General features: G+C 52.2%; 1 protein-coding gene across 1 annotated transcript in view; it reads right to left on the bottom strand.

The window, feature by feature from the left end:
• SFXN5 (sideroflexin 5) overlaps positions 1-19,865 on the bottom strand; it is a 425,012-nt gene that overhangs the window by 92,857 nt on the left and 312,290 nt on the right. The window contains exon 12 of the mRNA XM_088459744.1: positions 3,384-3,469. Coding sequence (XP_088315870.1) covers positions 3,384-3,469 — 86 coding nt within the window. The remainder of the gene's footprint in view (positions 1-3,383; positions 3,470-19,865) is intronic.

Raw genomic sequence — 19,865 nt, forward strand, 5'->3', positions numbered from 1 at the left:
AGGTGGTGGATGAAACGCAGGCGTGTCACGACCATTTTTTTTGGGCGTGACTGAGCCTGACACTGCGATCCTGTACGCAGTGATAATGGCTCCAGCGTCGGAGTTCCCCCGGACATTCTGCGTGACAATAGGGTTACTCAGAACGCCGACTACAGACACGGATGATGAGTAGAAAACCAGGTGCGTTTGCAGTCGGCGGAGAGGATGTCGCGCCTTGATATACGTACAGCTGTGTATGTGCGCAGGAACATGCTTATAAGTAATGCACAGCCATTTAGCTTCACTGGGGCCCATTTATCAATAAATATTTGCTGCTCACTCCCCAAAAACACTTGTCTTAGTGGGGTAACCGCAAATATTCAGCATCCCCCGAATGTATGACAGAGGGGCAGCAGCAGACATCTCCGGTACCTGCTATGATCCCTCCATTCCCACCGACAAACGCGGTGCTGCCATATTTACCAACTTCTGGAATGCGACACATTGGGGAAATTGGCGCCGCTCTCCTGGGCACGTAAGCTACACGCGGCGCACACTCCTGGGCACGTAAGCTACACGCGGCGCACACTCCTGGGCAGGGAAGCTACACGCGGCGCACACTCCTGGGCAGGGAAGCTACACGCGGCGCACACTCCTGGGCAGGGAAGCTACACGCGGCGCACACTCCTGGGCAGGGAAGCTACACGCGGCGCACACTCCTGGGCAGGGAAGCTACACGCGGCGCACACTCCTGGGCAGGGAAGCTACACGCGGCGCACACTCCTGGGCAGGGAAGCTACACGCGGCACACACTCCTGGGCAGGGAAGCTACACGCGGCACACACTCCTGGGCAGGGAAGCTACACGCGGCACACACTCCTGGGCAGGGAAGCTACACGCGGCACACACTCCTGGGCAGGGAAGCTACACGCGGCACACACTCCTGGGCAGGGAAGCTACACGCGGCACACACTCCTGGGCAGGGAAGCTACACGCGGCACACACTCCTGGGCAGGGAAGCTACACGCGGCACACACTCCTGGGCAGGGAAGCTACACGCGGCACACACTCCTGGGCAGGGAAGCTACACGCGGCACACACTCCTGGGCAGGGAAGCTACACGCGGCACACACTCCTGGGCAGGGAAGCTACACGCGGCACACACTCCTGGGCAGGGAAGCTACACGCGGCACACACTCCTGGGCAGGGAAGCTACACGCGGCACACACTCCTGGGCAGGGAAGCTACACGCGGCACACACTCCTGGGCAGGGAAGCTACACGCGGCACACACTCCTGGGCAGGGAAGCTACACGCGGCACACACTCCTGGGCAGGGAAGCTACACGCGGCACACACTCCTGGGCAGGGAAGCTACACGCGGCACACACTCCTGGGCAGGGAAGCTACACGCGGCACACACTCCTGGGCAGGGAAGCTACACGCGGCACACACTCCTGGGCAGGGAAGCTACACGCGGCACACACTCCTGGGCAGGGAAGCTACACGCGGCACACACTCCTGGGCAGGGAAGCTACACGCGGCACACACTCCTGGGCAGGGAAGCTACACGCGGCACACACTCCTGGGCAGGGAAGCTACACGCGGCACACACTCCTGGGCAGGGAAGCTACACGCGGCACACACTCCTGGGCAGGGAAGCTACACGCGGCACACACTCCTGGGCAGGGAAGCTACACGCGGCACACACTCCTGGGCAGGGAAGCTACACACGGCACACACTCCTGGGCAGGGAAGCTACACGCGGCACACACTCCTGGGCAGGGAAGCTACACGCGGCACACACTCCTGGGCAGGGAAGCTACACGCGGCACACACTCCTGGGCAGGGAAGCTACACGCGGCACACACTCCTGGGTACGGAAGCCGTAGACACAGAAAAGTAACTACATTTTTTTTTTTTTTGCAACATGGGAACATGCCTCACGGAACAGTCTGTGAGGACGAGCCCTGAGAATAGGGGCGCTCTGCACATGGAAGGATGAGCAGATCTCGCCAGAGGTGTCATCAGGCATGCGTACACGCACCACAGGACATCGCACATCCTCAGCTGCTAATGACAGGATCAGCTACAGGTAGCAGAGGGTCGTAAACACGGGAATGAGGGAAACTAATGACCTGCTCATAGATCCAGCCAGATAACCTGTATCTACTACATGGCAACTCCCCTGCAATAAATCCAGATCGCAGATAACAGGCAGGCCTCACTTTGTAGTTAATGGAGAGGAATATATTCCGGCTATGTGACCTTCGTGTCCTGCAGGCTGACATATCTCACTTCAAAGCACTTTCCTGCAGCACAAAGGGACAGTGATCACCATGCACTATATAACATAGTACAATGGGCAGTCTGAGAGTGTATGGGGTGCTCAGTGCTGGGGATCATGTACTGGGAGTATGGGAGGTATATGGAGGTATAGAGGACACAGGGATAGTGATCACCGTCCACTATATAACATAGTACAATGGTCAGACTGAGAGTGTATGGGGTGCTCAGTGCTGGGGATCATGTACTGGGAGTATGGGAGGTATAGAGGACACAGGGACAGTGATCACCGTGCACTATATAACATAGTACAATGGGCAGACAGAGTGTATGGGGTGCTCAGTGCTGGGGATCATGTACTGGGAGTATGGGAGGTATAGAGGACACAGGGACAGTGATCACCATGCACTATATAACATAGTACAATGGGCAGACTGAGAGTGTATGGGGTGCACAGTGCTGGGGATCATGTACTGGGAGTATGGGAGGTATATGGAGGTATAGAGGACACAGGGATAGTGATCACCGTCCACTATATAACATAGTACAATGGTCAGACTGAGAGTGTATGGGGTGCTCAGTGCTGGGGATCATGTACTGGGAGTATGGGAGGTATAGAGGACACAGGGACAGTGATCACCGTGCACTATATAACATAGTACAATGGGCAGACTGAGAGTGTATGGGGTGCTCAGTGCTGGGGATCATATACAGGGAGTATGGGAGGTATATGGAGGTATAGAGGACACAGGGATAGTGATCAACTTGCACTATATAACATAGTACAATGGTCAGACTGAGAGTGTATGGGGTGCTCAGTGCTGGGGATCATGTACTGGGAGTATGGGAGGTATAGAGGACACAGGGACAGTGATCACCGTGCACTATATAACATAGTACAATGGGCAGACTGAGAGTGTATGGGGTGCTCAGTGCTGGGGATCATATACAGGGAGTATGGGAGGTATATGGAGGTATAGAGGACACAGGGACAGTGATCACCGTGCACTATATAACATAGTACAATGGGCAGAGAATGACAATCACAGGACTGGGATCTCGCCCCCCCCCTGTGTACGAGACACCAGGAGATGTACACGATCACGTTCGGGGTACTCACTTTTCAAGTCCAGACATTATAATGGGAGGTAGAACCAGAATAGGCATGGGAAGAACCACTCGAGTGAGAGCCGTCTCTATCAGCGCCTGAAAAGACAACGGAACAGTTATAATGGGGGGGTCGCAGTAACCGCAGACAGCGCGCCAGCACGTTACATGGTACCGTCCTTACACGTCTATCGTATGTAAATCATCCCCAGGGACACTGTGCAGCCGGTGTCTCAGCACGCACACGTATAGGCGGAGCCTGGTGCACTACAACTCCCATCATTCCATCAGTACTGAACTTCAGTATTAAAGTTTTTGGAATTGCCAGCAAAATACTTCACTTATTGTTTGACTAACAATCATTTATATAGCGCGGGCATATTCTGCAGCCATATACAGAGAGTATGTAAGTCATCGGAGCAGTGGAGCTTACAATCTATATTCTCCGACCCAAATACACAAAAAGGTTAATGTTTTTCAGAAGCCAATTAACCTAAAGGTATGTTTGTGGAAATACTGGAGGAAACTGAAGTACCGGGAGGAAACCACAGCTAACATATGGGGAACATATAAACTCCACACAGATTGTGCCTTGGTTGGCATCGAACACATGAACCCAGTGCTGTGAGACAGCAAAGCTAACAGCTAACCATTACGCCAACTTTCTGCTCATTCAATTAATATTAAACGCATAAAGCCCAAAAAATAATAACAGTGACTATTGCAATGCCATAATCCCTCTGTACTGCGGTTACATTGGATCATACACGGGGGAAAGGACTGGCACCCTTCCTTATTGGTTTAAAAGCATGGAGTATGGTAATGTATATGCACACTGGTATTAGGCACAATTCTAAGTAAGTCATACAAGTTATATACTGTCGTGCAACTTTGGTTCATTTTTGGGGCGTGGGTCCCCCTGGATTGCTTTGTTTGATCTGTTTCAGGGCACCGCATTATAACACATTTTAACCCTTCACTGTGTGTGTTTAATATATATGTACCTCACTTTTTAATTTTCATTCTTTATATGCAGCAGTGGCTGCTCCTAACTATCTCTTTACACTGCACTTTTCTTACTATGGCGGTGCCCTGGGGTGGCTTGGCTGGGCCAGTTTGGGGTGTCCTGAGCTCTGGATCTGAACCCTAGTATGTTAGGGACCTACCCTAAAGAGGTTACCTGGATATGGTGGGTAGGCCCGCAACCTTGGCCATGATTATGCTAAAAACCTCTATTGATTGCAAAATGTTATTGCATTTATATATTATCAGTAGTTTGGAGTTGTGCACCTGAGATTTGTCTGTTTCTGTGCCTGCAATTAGTCTCATCAGGTAGCACCTCCCATCATATATATATATATATATATATATATATATATATTACAGGGTGTGCAGTCCAGGAATCTTTCCATCATACACGAATGCCAACATGATCAGCACATGGAGTGCCAGGGCTGGGCGGCTGGATCATAGAGGGCACGGTTGACATGACCGGAGTGTACCTATGTCAGGGATGACCTCCGAACAATCCCATTCTAGTGATGACTGGGATCAGGCATCTTTTTTGGGGCTCACATAAGTTACAATTTAGGACCCAGCAGTTGTAAAACGTCCTGTCTGGCCAGTAGCATCGCAGCATGTATGGGGGCCCTTACTATCACAGAAGGGAAGATTATCCGTATTGTGTTTATATAGTGAGGTTCTGCTTGGTAGGACATCACCAGATCAGTGGCCATAGGACAATGTCGTTCTCACATATAACAATGCTGTCAGCTTATTGGGTCTCCTGAACACATGACATCAGATTTCCTGTAATGTTATGTCAGACAAAGATGGACACAGAGGTACGAGGTGTCTCTCTGCCCACAGGACACAGAAATAGGAGCAATCCCGACCTCTCCCCAGCACTCCGGCCTGATGGCGCTGGGCAATGTTAGGAATTAGCTATAGTATTTATTTAATGTACATAACAGATTTCTGAGAGGGGGCGTTTGTTGGATGCAATGAATCATTTATTATGGAAGAAAACCCTGTTCTTCCATATGTTTTACTATATGCAGCGCAGTATAAATATCTCACTTATCTCTCTGACAGAGTGCCTGGTGCAAGAGGGGCGGGGAATATTATACTGTACTGTATATAGTGGACCCCAGCCAATCATTTACAGTACAGAGCCGGTATGTACAGTTCTACAGCGCCAGGTCACAGCTGTAAGACACAGATCCCAGTCCTTCCTCTACAGTACAGCTCTGGTACGTACAGTCTACAGCGCCAGGTCACAGCTGTAAGACATGGACCCCAGTCCTTCCTCTACAGTACAGCTCTGGTACGTACAGTCTACAGCGCCAGGTCACAGCTGTAAGACACAGATCCCAGTCCATCCTCTACCGTACAGAGCCGGTACGTACAGTACTACAGTGCCAGGTCACAGCTGTAAGACACAGATCCCAGTCCATACTGTACAGTACAGCTCTGGTACGTACAGTTCTACAGCGCCAGGTCACAGATGTAAGACACAGATCCCAGTCCTTCCTCTACAGTACAAGCTCAGGTACGTACAGTTCTACAGCGCCAGGTCACAGCTGTAAGATACAGATCCCAGTCCATCCTATACAGTACAGCTCTGGTACGTACAGTACTACAGTGCCAGGTCACAGCTGTAAGACACAGATCCCAGTCCATACTGTACAGTACAGCTCTGGTACGTACAGTTCTACAGCGCCAGGTCACAGATGTAAGACACAGATCCCAGTCCTTCCTCTACAGTACAAGCTCAGGTACGTACAGTTCTACAGCGCCAGGTCACAGATGTAAGACATGGACCCCAGTCCTTCCTCTACAGTACAGCTCTGGTACGTACAGTACTACAGTGCCAGGTCACAGATGTAAGACACAGATCCCAGTCCTTCCTCTACAGTACAAGCTCAGGTACGTACAGTACTACAGCGCCAGGTCACAGATGTAAGACACAGATCCCAGTCCATCCTATACAGTACAGGGCCGATATATGTACAGTTTTGAAGTGCCAGGTCATATGTAAGACACAGCTCCCAGTGCTTCTTCTTAGTACAGCTCCGGTATGTATAGTTCTCCAGCACAAGGTCACAGCTGTAAGACACCGACCCCAGTTTTTCCTCTACAGTCCAGGTACGATATTTACAGTTTGGAAGCGCTAGGTCATTACTGTAGAACACAGATCCCAGCCCATCATCTACCAGTACAGGGCTGGTATGTACAGTACAGGGCTGGTATGTACAGTACAGGGCTGGTATGTACAGTACAGGGCTGGTATGTACAGTACAGGGCTGGTATGTACAGTACAGGGCTGGTATGTACAGTACAGCAGCATTAGGTCACAGTTGTAATATAAGGATCCAAGTCTAAAACTTTACAAATGCAAGTTCAGCTGTTTGTGTGGAGCCTCCACCCCATACAGCGTATTAAAGTTTCTCTGGATATGAAACGCGTTAGATTCTCTGCTACTACAACTTGTGGAGTGACCTGCACTAGTGTGGGGTGAGAAGGGGCAAGGAAATTGCATGCAGGAAAAATTACCCAATAACGCAACCTCCAGCTGGGACATAACTAATCTGGCCCCATGTGTGCAGTGCCCAGGGCTCCCTACAGCACAGGGCACTACATACATACAGAGCGTTCTCCAGGGCTCCCTACAGCACAGGGCACTACATACATACAGAGCGTTCTCCAGGGCTCCCTACAGCACAGGGCACTACATACATACAGAGCATTCTCCAGGGCTCCCTACAGCACAGGGCACTACATACATACAGAGCGTTCTCCAGGGCTCCCTACAGCACAGGGCACTACATACATACAGAGCATTCTCCAGGGCTCCCTACAGCACAGGGCACTACATACATACAGAGCGTTCTCCAGGGAACACTACAGCACAGGGCACTACATACATACAGAGCGTTCTCCAGGGAACACTACAGCACAGGGCACTACATACATACAGAGCGTTCTCCAGGGAACACTACAGCACAGGGCACTACATACATACAGAGCATTCTCCAGGGCTCCCTACAGCACAGGGCACTACATACATACAGAGCATTCTCCAGGGAACACTACAGCACAGGGCACTACATACATACAGAGCGTTCTCCAGGGAACACTACAGCACAGGGCACTACATACATACAGAGCGTTCTCCAGGGAACACTACAGCACAGGGCACTACATACATACAGAGCATTCTCCAGGGCTCCCTGCAGCACAGGGCACTACATACATACAGAGCGTTCTCCAGGGAACACTACAGCACAGGGCACTACATACATACAGAGCGTTCTCCAGGGAACACTACAGCACAGGGCACTACATACATACAGAGCATTCTCCAGGGCTCCCTACAGCACAGGGCACTACATACATACAGAGCATTCTCCAGGGAACACTACAGCACAGGGCACTACATACATACAGAGCGTTCTCCAGGGAACACTACAGCACAGGGCACTACATACATACAGAGCGTTCTCCAGGGAACACTACAGCACAGGGCACTACATACATACAGAGCATTCTCCAGGGCTCCCTGCAGCACAGGGCACTACATACATACAGAGCGTTCTCCAGGGAACACTACAGCACAGGGCACTACATACATACAGAGCGTTCTCCAGGGAACACTACAGCACAGGGCACTACATACATACAGAGCATTCTCCAGGGCTCCCTACAGCACAGGGCACTACATACATACAGAGCATTCTCCAGGGAACACTACAGCACAGGGCACTACATACATACAGAGCGTTCTCCAGGGAACACTACAGCACAGGGCACTACATACATACAGAGCGTTCTCCAGGGCTCCCTGCAGCACAGGGCACTACATACATACAGAGCATTCTCCAGGGCTCCCTGCAGCACAGGGCACTACATACATACAGAGCGTTCTCCAGGGAACACTACAGCACAGGGCACTACATACATACAGAGCGTTCTCCAGGGAACACTACAGCACAGGGCACTACATACATACAGAGCGTTCTCCAGGGAACACTACAGCACAGGGCACTACATACATACAGAGCGTTCTCCAGGGAACACTACAGCACAGGGCACTACATACATACAGAGTGTTCTCCAGGGAACACTACAGCACAGGGCACTACATACATACAGAGCATTCTCCAGGGAACACTACAGCACAGGGCACTACATACATACAGAGCGTTCTCCAGGGAACATTACAGCACAGGGCACTACATACATACAGAGCGTTCTCCAGGGAACACTACAGCACAGGGCACTACATACATACAGAGCGTTCTCCAGGGAACACTACAGCACAGGGCACTACATACATACAGAGCATTCTCCAGGGCTCCCTACAGCACAGGGCACTACATACATACAGAGCATTCTCCAGGGCTCCCTGCAGCACAGGGCACTACATACATACAGAGCGTTCTCCAGGGAACACTACAGCACAGGGCACTACATACATACAGAGCGTTCTCCAGGGAACACTACAGCACAGGGCACTACATACATACAGAGCATTCTCCAGGGAACACTACAGCACAGGGCACTACATACATACAGAGCGTTCTCCAGGGAACACTACAGCACAGGGCACTACATACATACAGAGCGTTCTCCAGGGAACACTACAGCACAGGGCACTACATACATACAGAGCGTTCTCCAGGGCTCCCTACAGCACAGGGCACTATATACATACAGAGCATTCTCCAGGGAACACTACAGCACAGGGCACTACATACATACAGAGCGTTCTCCAGGGCTCCCTACAGCACAGGGCACTATATACATACAGAGCATTCTCCAGGGAACACTACAGCACAGGGCACTACATACATACAGAGCGTTCTCCAGGGAACACTACAGCACAGGGCACTACATACATACAGAGCGTTCTCCAGGGCTCCCTGCAGCACAGGGCACTACATACATACAGAGCGTTCTCCAGGGAACACTACAGCACAGGGCACTACATACATACAGAGCGTTCTCCAGGGAACACTACAGCACAGGGCACTACATACATACAGAGCGTTCTCCAGGGCTCCCTACAGCACAGGGCACTACATACATACAGAGCATTCTCCAGGGCTCCCTGCAGCACAGGGCACTACATACATACAGAGCGTTCTCCAGGGAACACTACAGCACAGGGCACTACATACATACAGAGCGTTCTCCAGGGAACACTACAGCACAGGGCACTACATACATACAGAGCGTTCTCCAGGGAACACTACAGCACAGGGCACTACATACATACAGAGCGTTCTCCAGGGAACACTACAGCACAGGGCACTACATACATACAGAGCGTTCTCCAGGGCTCCCTACAGCACAGGGCACTATATACATACAGAGCATTCTCCAGGGAACACTACAGCACAGGGCACTACATACATACAGAGCGTTCTCCAGGGAACACTACAGCACAGGGCACTACATACATACAGAGCGTTCTCCAGGGCTCCCTGCAGCACAGGGCACTACATACATACAGAGCGTTCTCCAGGGAACACTACAGCACAGGGCACTACATACATACAGAGCGTTCTCCAGGGAACACTACAGCACAGGGCACTACATACATACAGAGCGTTCTCCAGGGCTCCCTACAGCACAGGGCACTACATACATACAGAGCATTCTCCAGGGCTCCCTGCAGCACAGGGCACTACATACATACAGAGCGTTCTCCAGGGAACACTACAGCACAGGGCACTACATACATACAGAGCGTTATCCAGGGCTCCCTACAGCACAGGGCACTATATACATACAGAGCATTCTCCAGGGAACACTACAGCACAGGGCACTACATACATACAGAGCATTCTCCAGGGAACACTACAGCACAGGGCACTACATACATACAGAGCGTTCTCCAGGGCTCCCTACAGCACAGGGCACTACATACATACAGAGCGTTCTCCAGGGAACACTACAGCACAGGGCACTACATACATACAGAGCGTTCTCCAGGGAACACTACAGCACAGGGCACTACATACATACAGAGCGTTCTCCAGGGAACACTACAGCACAGGGCACTACATACATACAGAGCGTTCTCCAGGGAACACTACAGCACAGGGCACTACATACATACAGAGCGTTCTCCAGGGCTCCCTACAGCACAGGGCACTATATACATACAGAGCATTCTCCAGGGAACACTACAGCACAGGGCACTACATACATACAGAGCGTTCTCCAGGGCTCCCTACAGCACAGGGCACTACATACATACAGAGCGTTCTCCAGGGAACACTACAGCACAGGGCACTACATACATACAGAGCGTTATCCAGGGCTCCCTACAGCACAGGGCACTATATACATACAGAGCATTCTCCAGGGAACACTACAGCACAGGGCACTACATACATACAGAGCATTCTCCAGGGAACACTACAGCACAGGGCACTACATACATACAGAGCGTTCTCCAGGGAACACTACAGCACAGGGCACTACATACATACAGAGCGTTCTCCAGGGCTCCCTGCAGCACAGGGCACTACATACATACAGAGCGTTGTCCAGGGAACACTACAGCACAGGGCACTACATACATACAGAGCGTTCTCCAGGGAACACTACAGCACAGGGCACTACATACATACAGAGCGTTCTCCAGGGCTCCCTACAGCACAGGGCACTACATACATACAGAGCATTCTCCAGGGCTCCCTGCAGCACAGGGCACTACATACATACAGAGCGTTCTCCAGGGAACACTACAGCACAGGGCACTACATACATACAGAGCGTTCTCCAGGGAACACTACAGCACAGGGCACTACATACATACAGAGCGTTCTCCAGGGAACACTACAGCACAGGGCACTACATACATACAGAGCGTTCTCCAGGGAACACTACAGCACAGGGCACTACATACATACAGAGCGTTCTCCAGGGCTCCCTACAGCACAGGGCACTATATACATACAGAGCATTCTCCAGGGAACACTACAGCACAGGGCACTACATACATACAGAGCGTTCTCCAGGGAACACTACAGCACAGGGCACTACATACATACAGAGCGTTCTCCAGGGCTCCCTGCAGCACAGGGCACTACATACATACAGAGCGTTCTCCAGGGAACACTACAGCACAGGGCACTACATACATACAGAGCGTTCTCCAGGGAACACTACAGCACAGGGCACTACATACATACAGAGCGTTCTCCAGGGCTCCCTACAGCACAGGGCACTACATACATACAGAGCATTCTCCAGGGCTCCCTGCAGCACAGGGCACTACATACATACAGAGCGTTCTCCAGGGAACACTACAGCACAGGGCACTACATACATACAGAGCGTTATCCAGGGCTCCCTACAGCACAGGGCACTATATACATACAGAGCATTCTCCAGGGAACACTACAGCACAGGGCACTACATACATACAGAGCATTCTCCAGGGAACACTACAGCACAGGGCACTACATACATACAGAGCGTTCTCCAGGGCTCCCTACAGCACAGGGCACTACATACATACAGAGCGTTCTCCAGGGAACACTACAGCACAGGGCACTACATACATACAGAGCGTTCTCCAGGGAACACTACAGCACAGGGCACTACATACATACAGAGCATTCTCCAGGGCTCCCTGCAGCACAGGGCACTACATACATACAGAGCGTTCTCCAGGGCTCCCTACAGCACAGGGCACTACATACATACAGAGCGTTCTCCAGGGCTCTCTGCAGCACAGGGCACTACATACATACAGAGCGTTCTCCAGGGAACACTACAGCACAGGGCACTACATACATACAGAGCGTTCTCCAGGGCTCCCTGCAGCACAGGGCACTACATACATACAGAGCGTTCTCCAGGGCTCCCTACAGCACAGGGCACTACATACATACAGAGCATTCTCCAGGGCTCCCTGCAGCACAGGGCACTACATACATACAGAGCGTTCTCCAGGGCTCCCTACAGCACAGGGCACTACATACATACAGAGCATTCTCCAGGGCTCCCTGCAGCACAGGGCACTACATACATACAGAGCGTTCTCCAGGGCTCCCTACAGCACAGGGCACTACATACATACAGAGCGTTCTCCAGGGCTCTCTGCAGCACAGGGCACTACATACATACAGAGCGTTCTCCAGGGCTCCCTACAGCACAGGGCACTACATACATACAGAGCGTTCTCCAGGGCTCCCTGCAGCACAGGGCACTACATACATACAGAGCGTTCTCCAGGGAACACTACAGCACAGGGCACTACATACATACAGAGCGTTCTCCAGGGAACACTACAGCACAGGGCACTACATACATACAGAGCGTTCTCCAGGGCTCCCTACAGCACAGGGCACTATATACATACAGAGCATTCTCCAGGGAACACTACAGCACAGGGCACTACATACATACAGAGCGTTCTCCAGGGAACACTACAGCACAGGGCACTACATACATACAGAGCGTTCTCCAGGGCTCCCTGCAGCACAGGGCACTACATACATACAGAGCGTTCTCCAGGGAACACTACAGCACAGGGCACTACATACATACAGAGCGTTCTCCAGGGAACACTACAGCACAGGGCACTACATACATACAGAGCGTTCTCCAGGGCTCCCTACAGCACAGGGCACTACATACATACAGAGCATTCTCCAGGGCTCCCTGCAGCACAGGGCACTACATACATACAGAGCGTTCTCCAGGGAACACTACAGCACAGGGCACTACATACATACAGAGCGTTATCCAGGGCTCCCTACAGCACAGGGCACTATATACATACAGAGCATTCTCCAGGGAACACTACAGCACAGGGCACTACATACATACAGAGCATTCTCCAGGGAACACTACAGCACAGGGCACTACATACATACAGAGCGTTCTCCAGGGCTCCCTACAGCACAGGGCACTACATACATACAGAGCGTTCTCCAGGGAACACTACAGCACAGGGCACTACATACATACAGAGCGTTCTCCAGGGAACACTACAGCACAGGGCACTACATACATACAGAGCATTCTCCAGGGCTCCCTGCAGCACAGGGCACTACATACATACAGAGCGTTCTCCAGGGCTCCCTACAGCACAGGGCACTACATACATACAGAGCGTTCTCCAGGGCTCTCTGCAGCACAGGGCACTACATACATACAGAGCGTTCTCCAGGGAACACTACAGCACAGGGCACTACATACATACAGAGCGTTCTCCAGGGCTCCCTGCAGCACAGGGCACTACATACATACAGAGCGTTCTCCAGGGCTCCCTACAGCACAGGGCACTACATACATACAGAGCATTCTCCAGGGCTCCCTGCAGCACAGGGCACTACATACATACAGAGCGTTCTCCAGGGCTCCCTACAGCACAGGGCACTACATACATACAGAGCATTCTCCAGGGCTCCCTGCAGCACAGGGCACTACATACATACAGAGCGTTCTCCAGGGCTCCCTACAGCACAGGGCACTACATACATACAGAGCGTTCTCCAGGGCTCTCTGCAGCACAGGGCACTACATACATACAGAGCGTTCTCCAGGGCTCCCTACAGCACAGGGCACTACATACATACAGAGCGTTCTCCAGGGCTCCCTGCAGCACAGGGCACTACATACATACAGAGCGTTCTCCAGGGAACACTACAGCACAGGGCACTACATACATACAGAGCATTCTCCAGGGAACACTACAGCACAGGGCACTACATACATACAGAGCATTCTCCAGGGAACACTACAGCACAGGGCACTACATACATACAGAGCGTTCTCCAGGGCTCCCTGCAGCACAGGGCACTACATACATACAGAGCGTTCTCCAGGGCTCCCTGCAGCACAGGGCACTACATACATACAGAGCGTTCTCCAGGGCTCCCTGCAGCACAGGGCACTACATACATACAGAGCGTTCTCCAGGGCTCCCTGCAGCACAGGGCACTACATACATACAGAGCGTTCTCCAGGGAACACTACAGCACAGGGCACTACATACATACAGAGCATTCTCCAGGGAACACTACAGCACAGGGCACTACATACATACAGAGCGTTCTCCAGGGAACACTACAGCACAGGGCACTACATACATACAGAGCGTTCTCCAGGGAACACTACAGCACAGGGCACTACATACATACAGAGCATTCTCCAGGGAACACTACAGCACAGGGCACTACATACATACAGAGCGTTCTCCAGGGCTCCCTACAGCACAGGGCACTACATACATACAGAGCGTTCTCCAGGGAACACTACAGCACAGGGCACTACATACATACAGAGCGTTCTCCAGGGAACACTACAGCACAGGGCACTACATACATACAGAGCATTCTCCAGGGCTCCCTGCAGCACAGGGCACTACATACATACAGAGCGTTCTCCAGGGCTCCCTACAGCACAGGGCACTACATACATACAGAGCGTTCTCCAGGGCTCTCTGCAGCACAGGGCACTACATACATACAGAGCGTTCTCCAGGGAACACTACAGCACAGGGCACTACATACATACAGAGCGTTCTCCAGGGCTCCCTGCAGCACAGGGCACTACATACATACAGAGCGTTCTCCAGGGCTCCCTACAGCACAGGGCACTACATACATACAGAGCATTCTCCAGGGCTCCCTGCAGCACAGGGCACTACATACATACAGAGCGTTCTCCAGGGCTCCCTACAGCACAGGGCACTACATACATACAGAGCATTCTCCAGGGCTCCCTGCAGCACAGGGCACTACATACATACAGAGCGTTCTCCAGGGCTCCCTACAGCACAGGGCACTACATACATACAGAGCGTTCTCCAGGGCTCTCTGCAGCACAGGGCACTACATACATACAGAGCGTTCTCCAGGGCTCCCTACAGCACAGGGCACTACATACATACAGAGCGTTCTCCAGGGCTCCCTGCAGCACAGGGCACTACATACATACAGAGCGTTCTCCAGGGAACACTACAGCACAGGGCACTACATACATACAGAGCATTCTCCAGGGAACACTACAGCACAGGGCACTACATACATACAGAGCATTCTCCAGGGAACACTACAGCACAGGGCACTACATACATACAGAGCGTTCTCCAGGGCTCCCTGCAGCACAGGGCACTACATACATACAGAGCGTTCTCCAGGGCTCCCTGCAGCACAGGGCACTACATACATACAGAGCGTTCTCCAGGGCTCCCTGCAGCACAGGGCACTACATACATACAGAGCGTTCTCCAGGGCTCCCTGCAGCACAGGGCACTACATACATACAGAGCGTTCTCCAGGGAACACTACAGCACAGGGCACTACATACATACAGAGCATTCTCCAGGGAACACTACAGCACAGGGCACTACATACATACAGAGCGTTCTCCAGGGCTCCCTGCAGCACAGGGCACTACATACATACAGAGCGTTCTCCAGGGCTCCCTGCAGCACAGGGCACTACATACATACAGAGCATTCTCCAGGGAACACTACAGCACAGGGCACTACATACATACAGAGCGTTCTCCAGGGCTCCCTGCAGCACAGGGCACTACATACATACAGAGCATTCTCCAGGGAACACTACAGCACAGGGCACTACATACATACAGAGCGTTCTCCAGGGAACACTACAGCACAGGGCACTACATACATACAGAGCGTTCTCCAGGGCTCCCTACAGCACAGGGCACTACATACATACAGAGCATTCTCCAGGGAACACTACAGCACAGGGCACTACATACATACAGAGCGTTCTCCAGGGCTCCCTGCAGCACAGGGCACTACATACATACAGAGCGTTCTCCAGGGCTCCCTACAGCACAGGGCACTACATACATACAGAGCGTTCTCCAGGGAACACTACAGCACAGGGCACTACATACATACAGAGCGTTCTCCAGGGCTCCCTGCAGCACAGGGCACTACATACATACAGAGCATTCTCCAGGGAACACTACAGCACAGGGCACTACATACATACAGAGCGTTCTCCAGGGCTCCCTACAGCACAGGGCACTACATACATACAGAGCGTTCTCCAGGGCTCCCCTGCAGCACAGGGCACTACATACATACAGAGCATTCTCCAGGGAACACTACAGCACAGGGCACTACATACATACAGAGCGTTCTCCAGGGCTCCCTGCAGCACAGGGCACTACATACATACAGAGCATTCTCCAGGGAACACTACAGCACAGGGCACTACATACATACAGAGCATTCTCCAGGGAACACTACAGCACAGGGCACTACATACATACAGAGCGTTCTCCAGGGCTCCCTGCAGCACAGGGCACTACATACATACAGAGCGTTCTCCAGGGCTCCCTACAGCACAGGGCACTACATACATACAGAGCGTTCTCCAGGGAACACTACAGCACAGGGCACTACATACATACAGAGCGTTCTCCAGGGCTCCCTGCAGCACAGGGCACTACATACATACAGAGCATTCTCCAGGGAACACTACAGCACAGGGCACTACATACATACAGAGCGTTCTCCAGGGCTCCCTGCAGCACAGGGCACTACATACATACAGAGCGTTCTCCAGGGCTCCCTACAGCACAGGGCACTACATACATACAGAGCGTTCTCCAGGGAACACTACAGCACAGGGCACTACATACATACAGAGCGTTCTCCAGGGCTCCCTACAGCACAGGGCACTACATACATACAGAGCATTCTCCAGGGAACACTACAGCACAGGGCACTACATACATACAGAGCGTTCTCCAGGGCTCCCTGCAGCACAGGGCACTACATACATACAGAGCGTTCTCCAGGGCTCCCTGCAGCACAGGGCACTACATACATACAGAGCGTTCTCCAGGGAACACTACAGCACAGGGCACTACATACATACAGAGCGTTCTCCAGGGCTCCCTACAGCACAGGGCACTACATACATACAGAGCATTCTCCAGGGAACACTACAGCACAGGGCACTACATACATACAGAGCGTTCTCCAGGGCTCCCTGCAGCACAGGGCACTACATACATACAGAGCGTTCTCCAGGGCTCCCTACAGCACAGGGCACTACATACATACAGAGCGTTCTCCAGGGAACACTACAGCACAGGGCACTACATACATACAGAGCGTTCTCCAGGGCTCCCTGCAGCACAGGGCACTACATACATACAGAGCATTCTCCAGGGAACACTACAGCACAGGGCACTACATACATACAGAGCGTTCTCCAGGGCTCCCTGCAGCACAGGGCACTACATACATACAGAGCGTTCTCCAGGGCTCCCTGCAGCACAGGGCACTACATACATACAGAGCATTCTCCAGGGAACACTACAGCACAGGGCACTACATACATACAGAGCATTCTCCAGGGAACACTACAGCACAGGGCACTACATACATACAGAGCGTTCTCCAGGGCTCCCTGCAGCACAGGGCACTACATACATACAGAGCGTTCTCCAGGGCTCCCTACAGCACAGGGCACTACATACATACAGAGCGTTCTCCAGGGCTCCCTACAGCACAGGGCACTACATACATACAGAGCGTTCTCCAGGGCTCCCTGCAGCACAGGGCACTACATACATACAGAGCGTTCTCCAGGGAACACTACAGCACAGGGCACTACATACATACAGAGCGTTCTCCAGGGAACACTACAGCACAGGGCACTACATACATACAGAGCGTTCTCCAGGGCTCCCTGCAGCACAGGGCACTACATACATACAGAGCATTCTCCAGGGAACACTACAGCACAGGGCACTACATACATACAGAGCGTTATCCAGGGAACACTACAGCACAGGGCACTACATACATACAGAGCGTTCTCCAGGGAACACTACAGCACAGGGCACTACATACATAGAGAGCGTTCTCCAGGGAACACTACAGCACAGGGCACTACATACATACAGAGCGTTCTCCAGGGAACACTACAGCACAGGGCACTACATACATACAGAGCGTTCTCCAGGGCTCCCTGCAGCACAGGGCACTACATACATACAGAGCATTCTCCAGGGAACACTACAGCACAGGGCACTACATACATACAGAGCGTTATCCAGGGAACACTACAGCACAGGGCACTACATACATACAGAGCGTTCTCCAGGGAACACTACAGCACAGGGCACTACATACATACAGAGCGTTCTCCAGGGAACACTACAGCACAGGGCACTACATACATACAGAGCGGTCTCCAGGGCTCCCTACAGCACAGGGCACTATATACATACAGAGCATTCTCCAGGGAACACTACAGCACAGAGCACTACATACATACAGAGCGTTCTCCAGGGAACACTACAGCACAGGGCACTACATACATACAGAGCGTTCTCCAGGGAACACTACAGCACAGGGCACTACATACATACAGAGCGTTCTCCAGGGAACACTACAGCACAGGGCACTACATACATACAGAGCGTTCTCCAGGGTTCCCTGCAGCACAGGGCACTACATACATACAGCGCGTTCTCCAGGGCTCCCTGCAGCACAGGGCACTACATACATACAGAGCGTTCTCCAGGGCTCCCTGCAGCACAGGGCACTACATACATACAGAGCGTTCTCCAGGGAACACTACAGCACAGGGCACTACATACATACAGAGCATTCTCCAGGGAACACTACAGCACAGGGCACTACATACATACAGAGCGTTATCCAGGGAACACTACAGCACAGGGCACTACATACATACAGAGTGTTCTCCAGGGCTCCCTGCAGCACAGGGCACTACATACATACAGAGCGTTCTCCAGGGAACACTACAGCACAGGGCACTACATACATACAGAGCGTTCTCCAGGGAACACTACAGCACAGGGCACTACATACATACAGAGCGTTCTCCAGGGAACACTACAGCACAGGGCACTACATACATACAGAGCGTTCTCCAGGGAACACTACAGCACAGGGCACTACATACATACAGAGCGTTCTCCAGGGAACACTACAGCACAGGGCACTACATACATACAGAGCGTTCTCCAGGGAACACTACAGCACAGGGCACTACATACATACAGAGCGTTCTCCAGGGCTCCCTGCAGCACAGGGCACTACATACATACAGAGCGTTCTCCAGGGCTCCCTACAGCACAGGGCACTACATACATACAGAGCGTTCTCCAGGGAACACTACAGCACAGGGCACTACATACATACAGAGCGTTCTCCAGGGCTCCCTGCAGCACAGGGCACTACATACATACAGAGCATTCTCCAGGGAACACTACAGCACAGGGCACTACATACATACAGAGCATTCTCCAGGTAACACTACAGCACAGGGCACTACATACATACAGAGCGTTCTCCAGGGCTCCCTGCAGCACAGGGCACTACATACATACAGAGCGTTCTCCAGGGCTCCCTGCAGCACAGGGCACTACATACATACAGAGCGTTCTCCAGGGAACACTACAGCACAGGGCACTACATACATACAGAGCATTCTCCAGG

This window comes from Taudactylus pleione, unplaced genomic scaffold, assembly GCF_031769625.1.
Source record: "Taudactylus pleione unplaced genomic scaffold, aTauple2 ptg000930l, whole genome shotgun sequence".
Classification (NCBI taxonomy): Eukaryota; Metazoa; Chordata; class Amphibia; order Anura; family Myobatrachidae; genus Taudactylus; species Taudactylus pleione.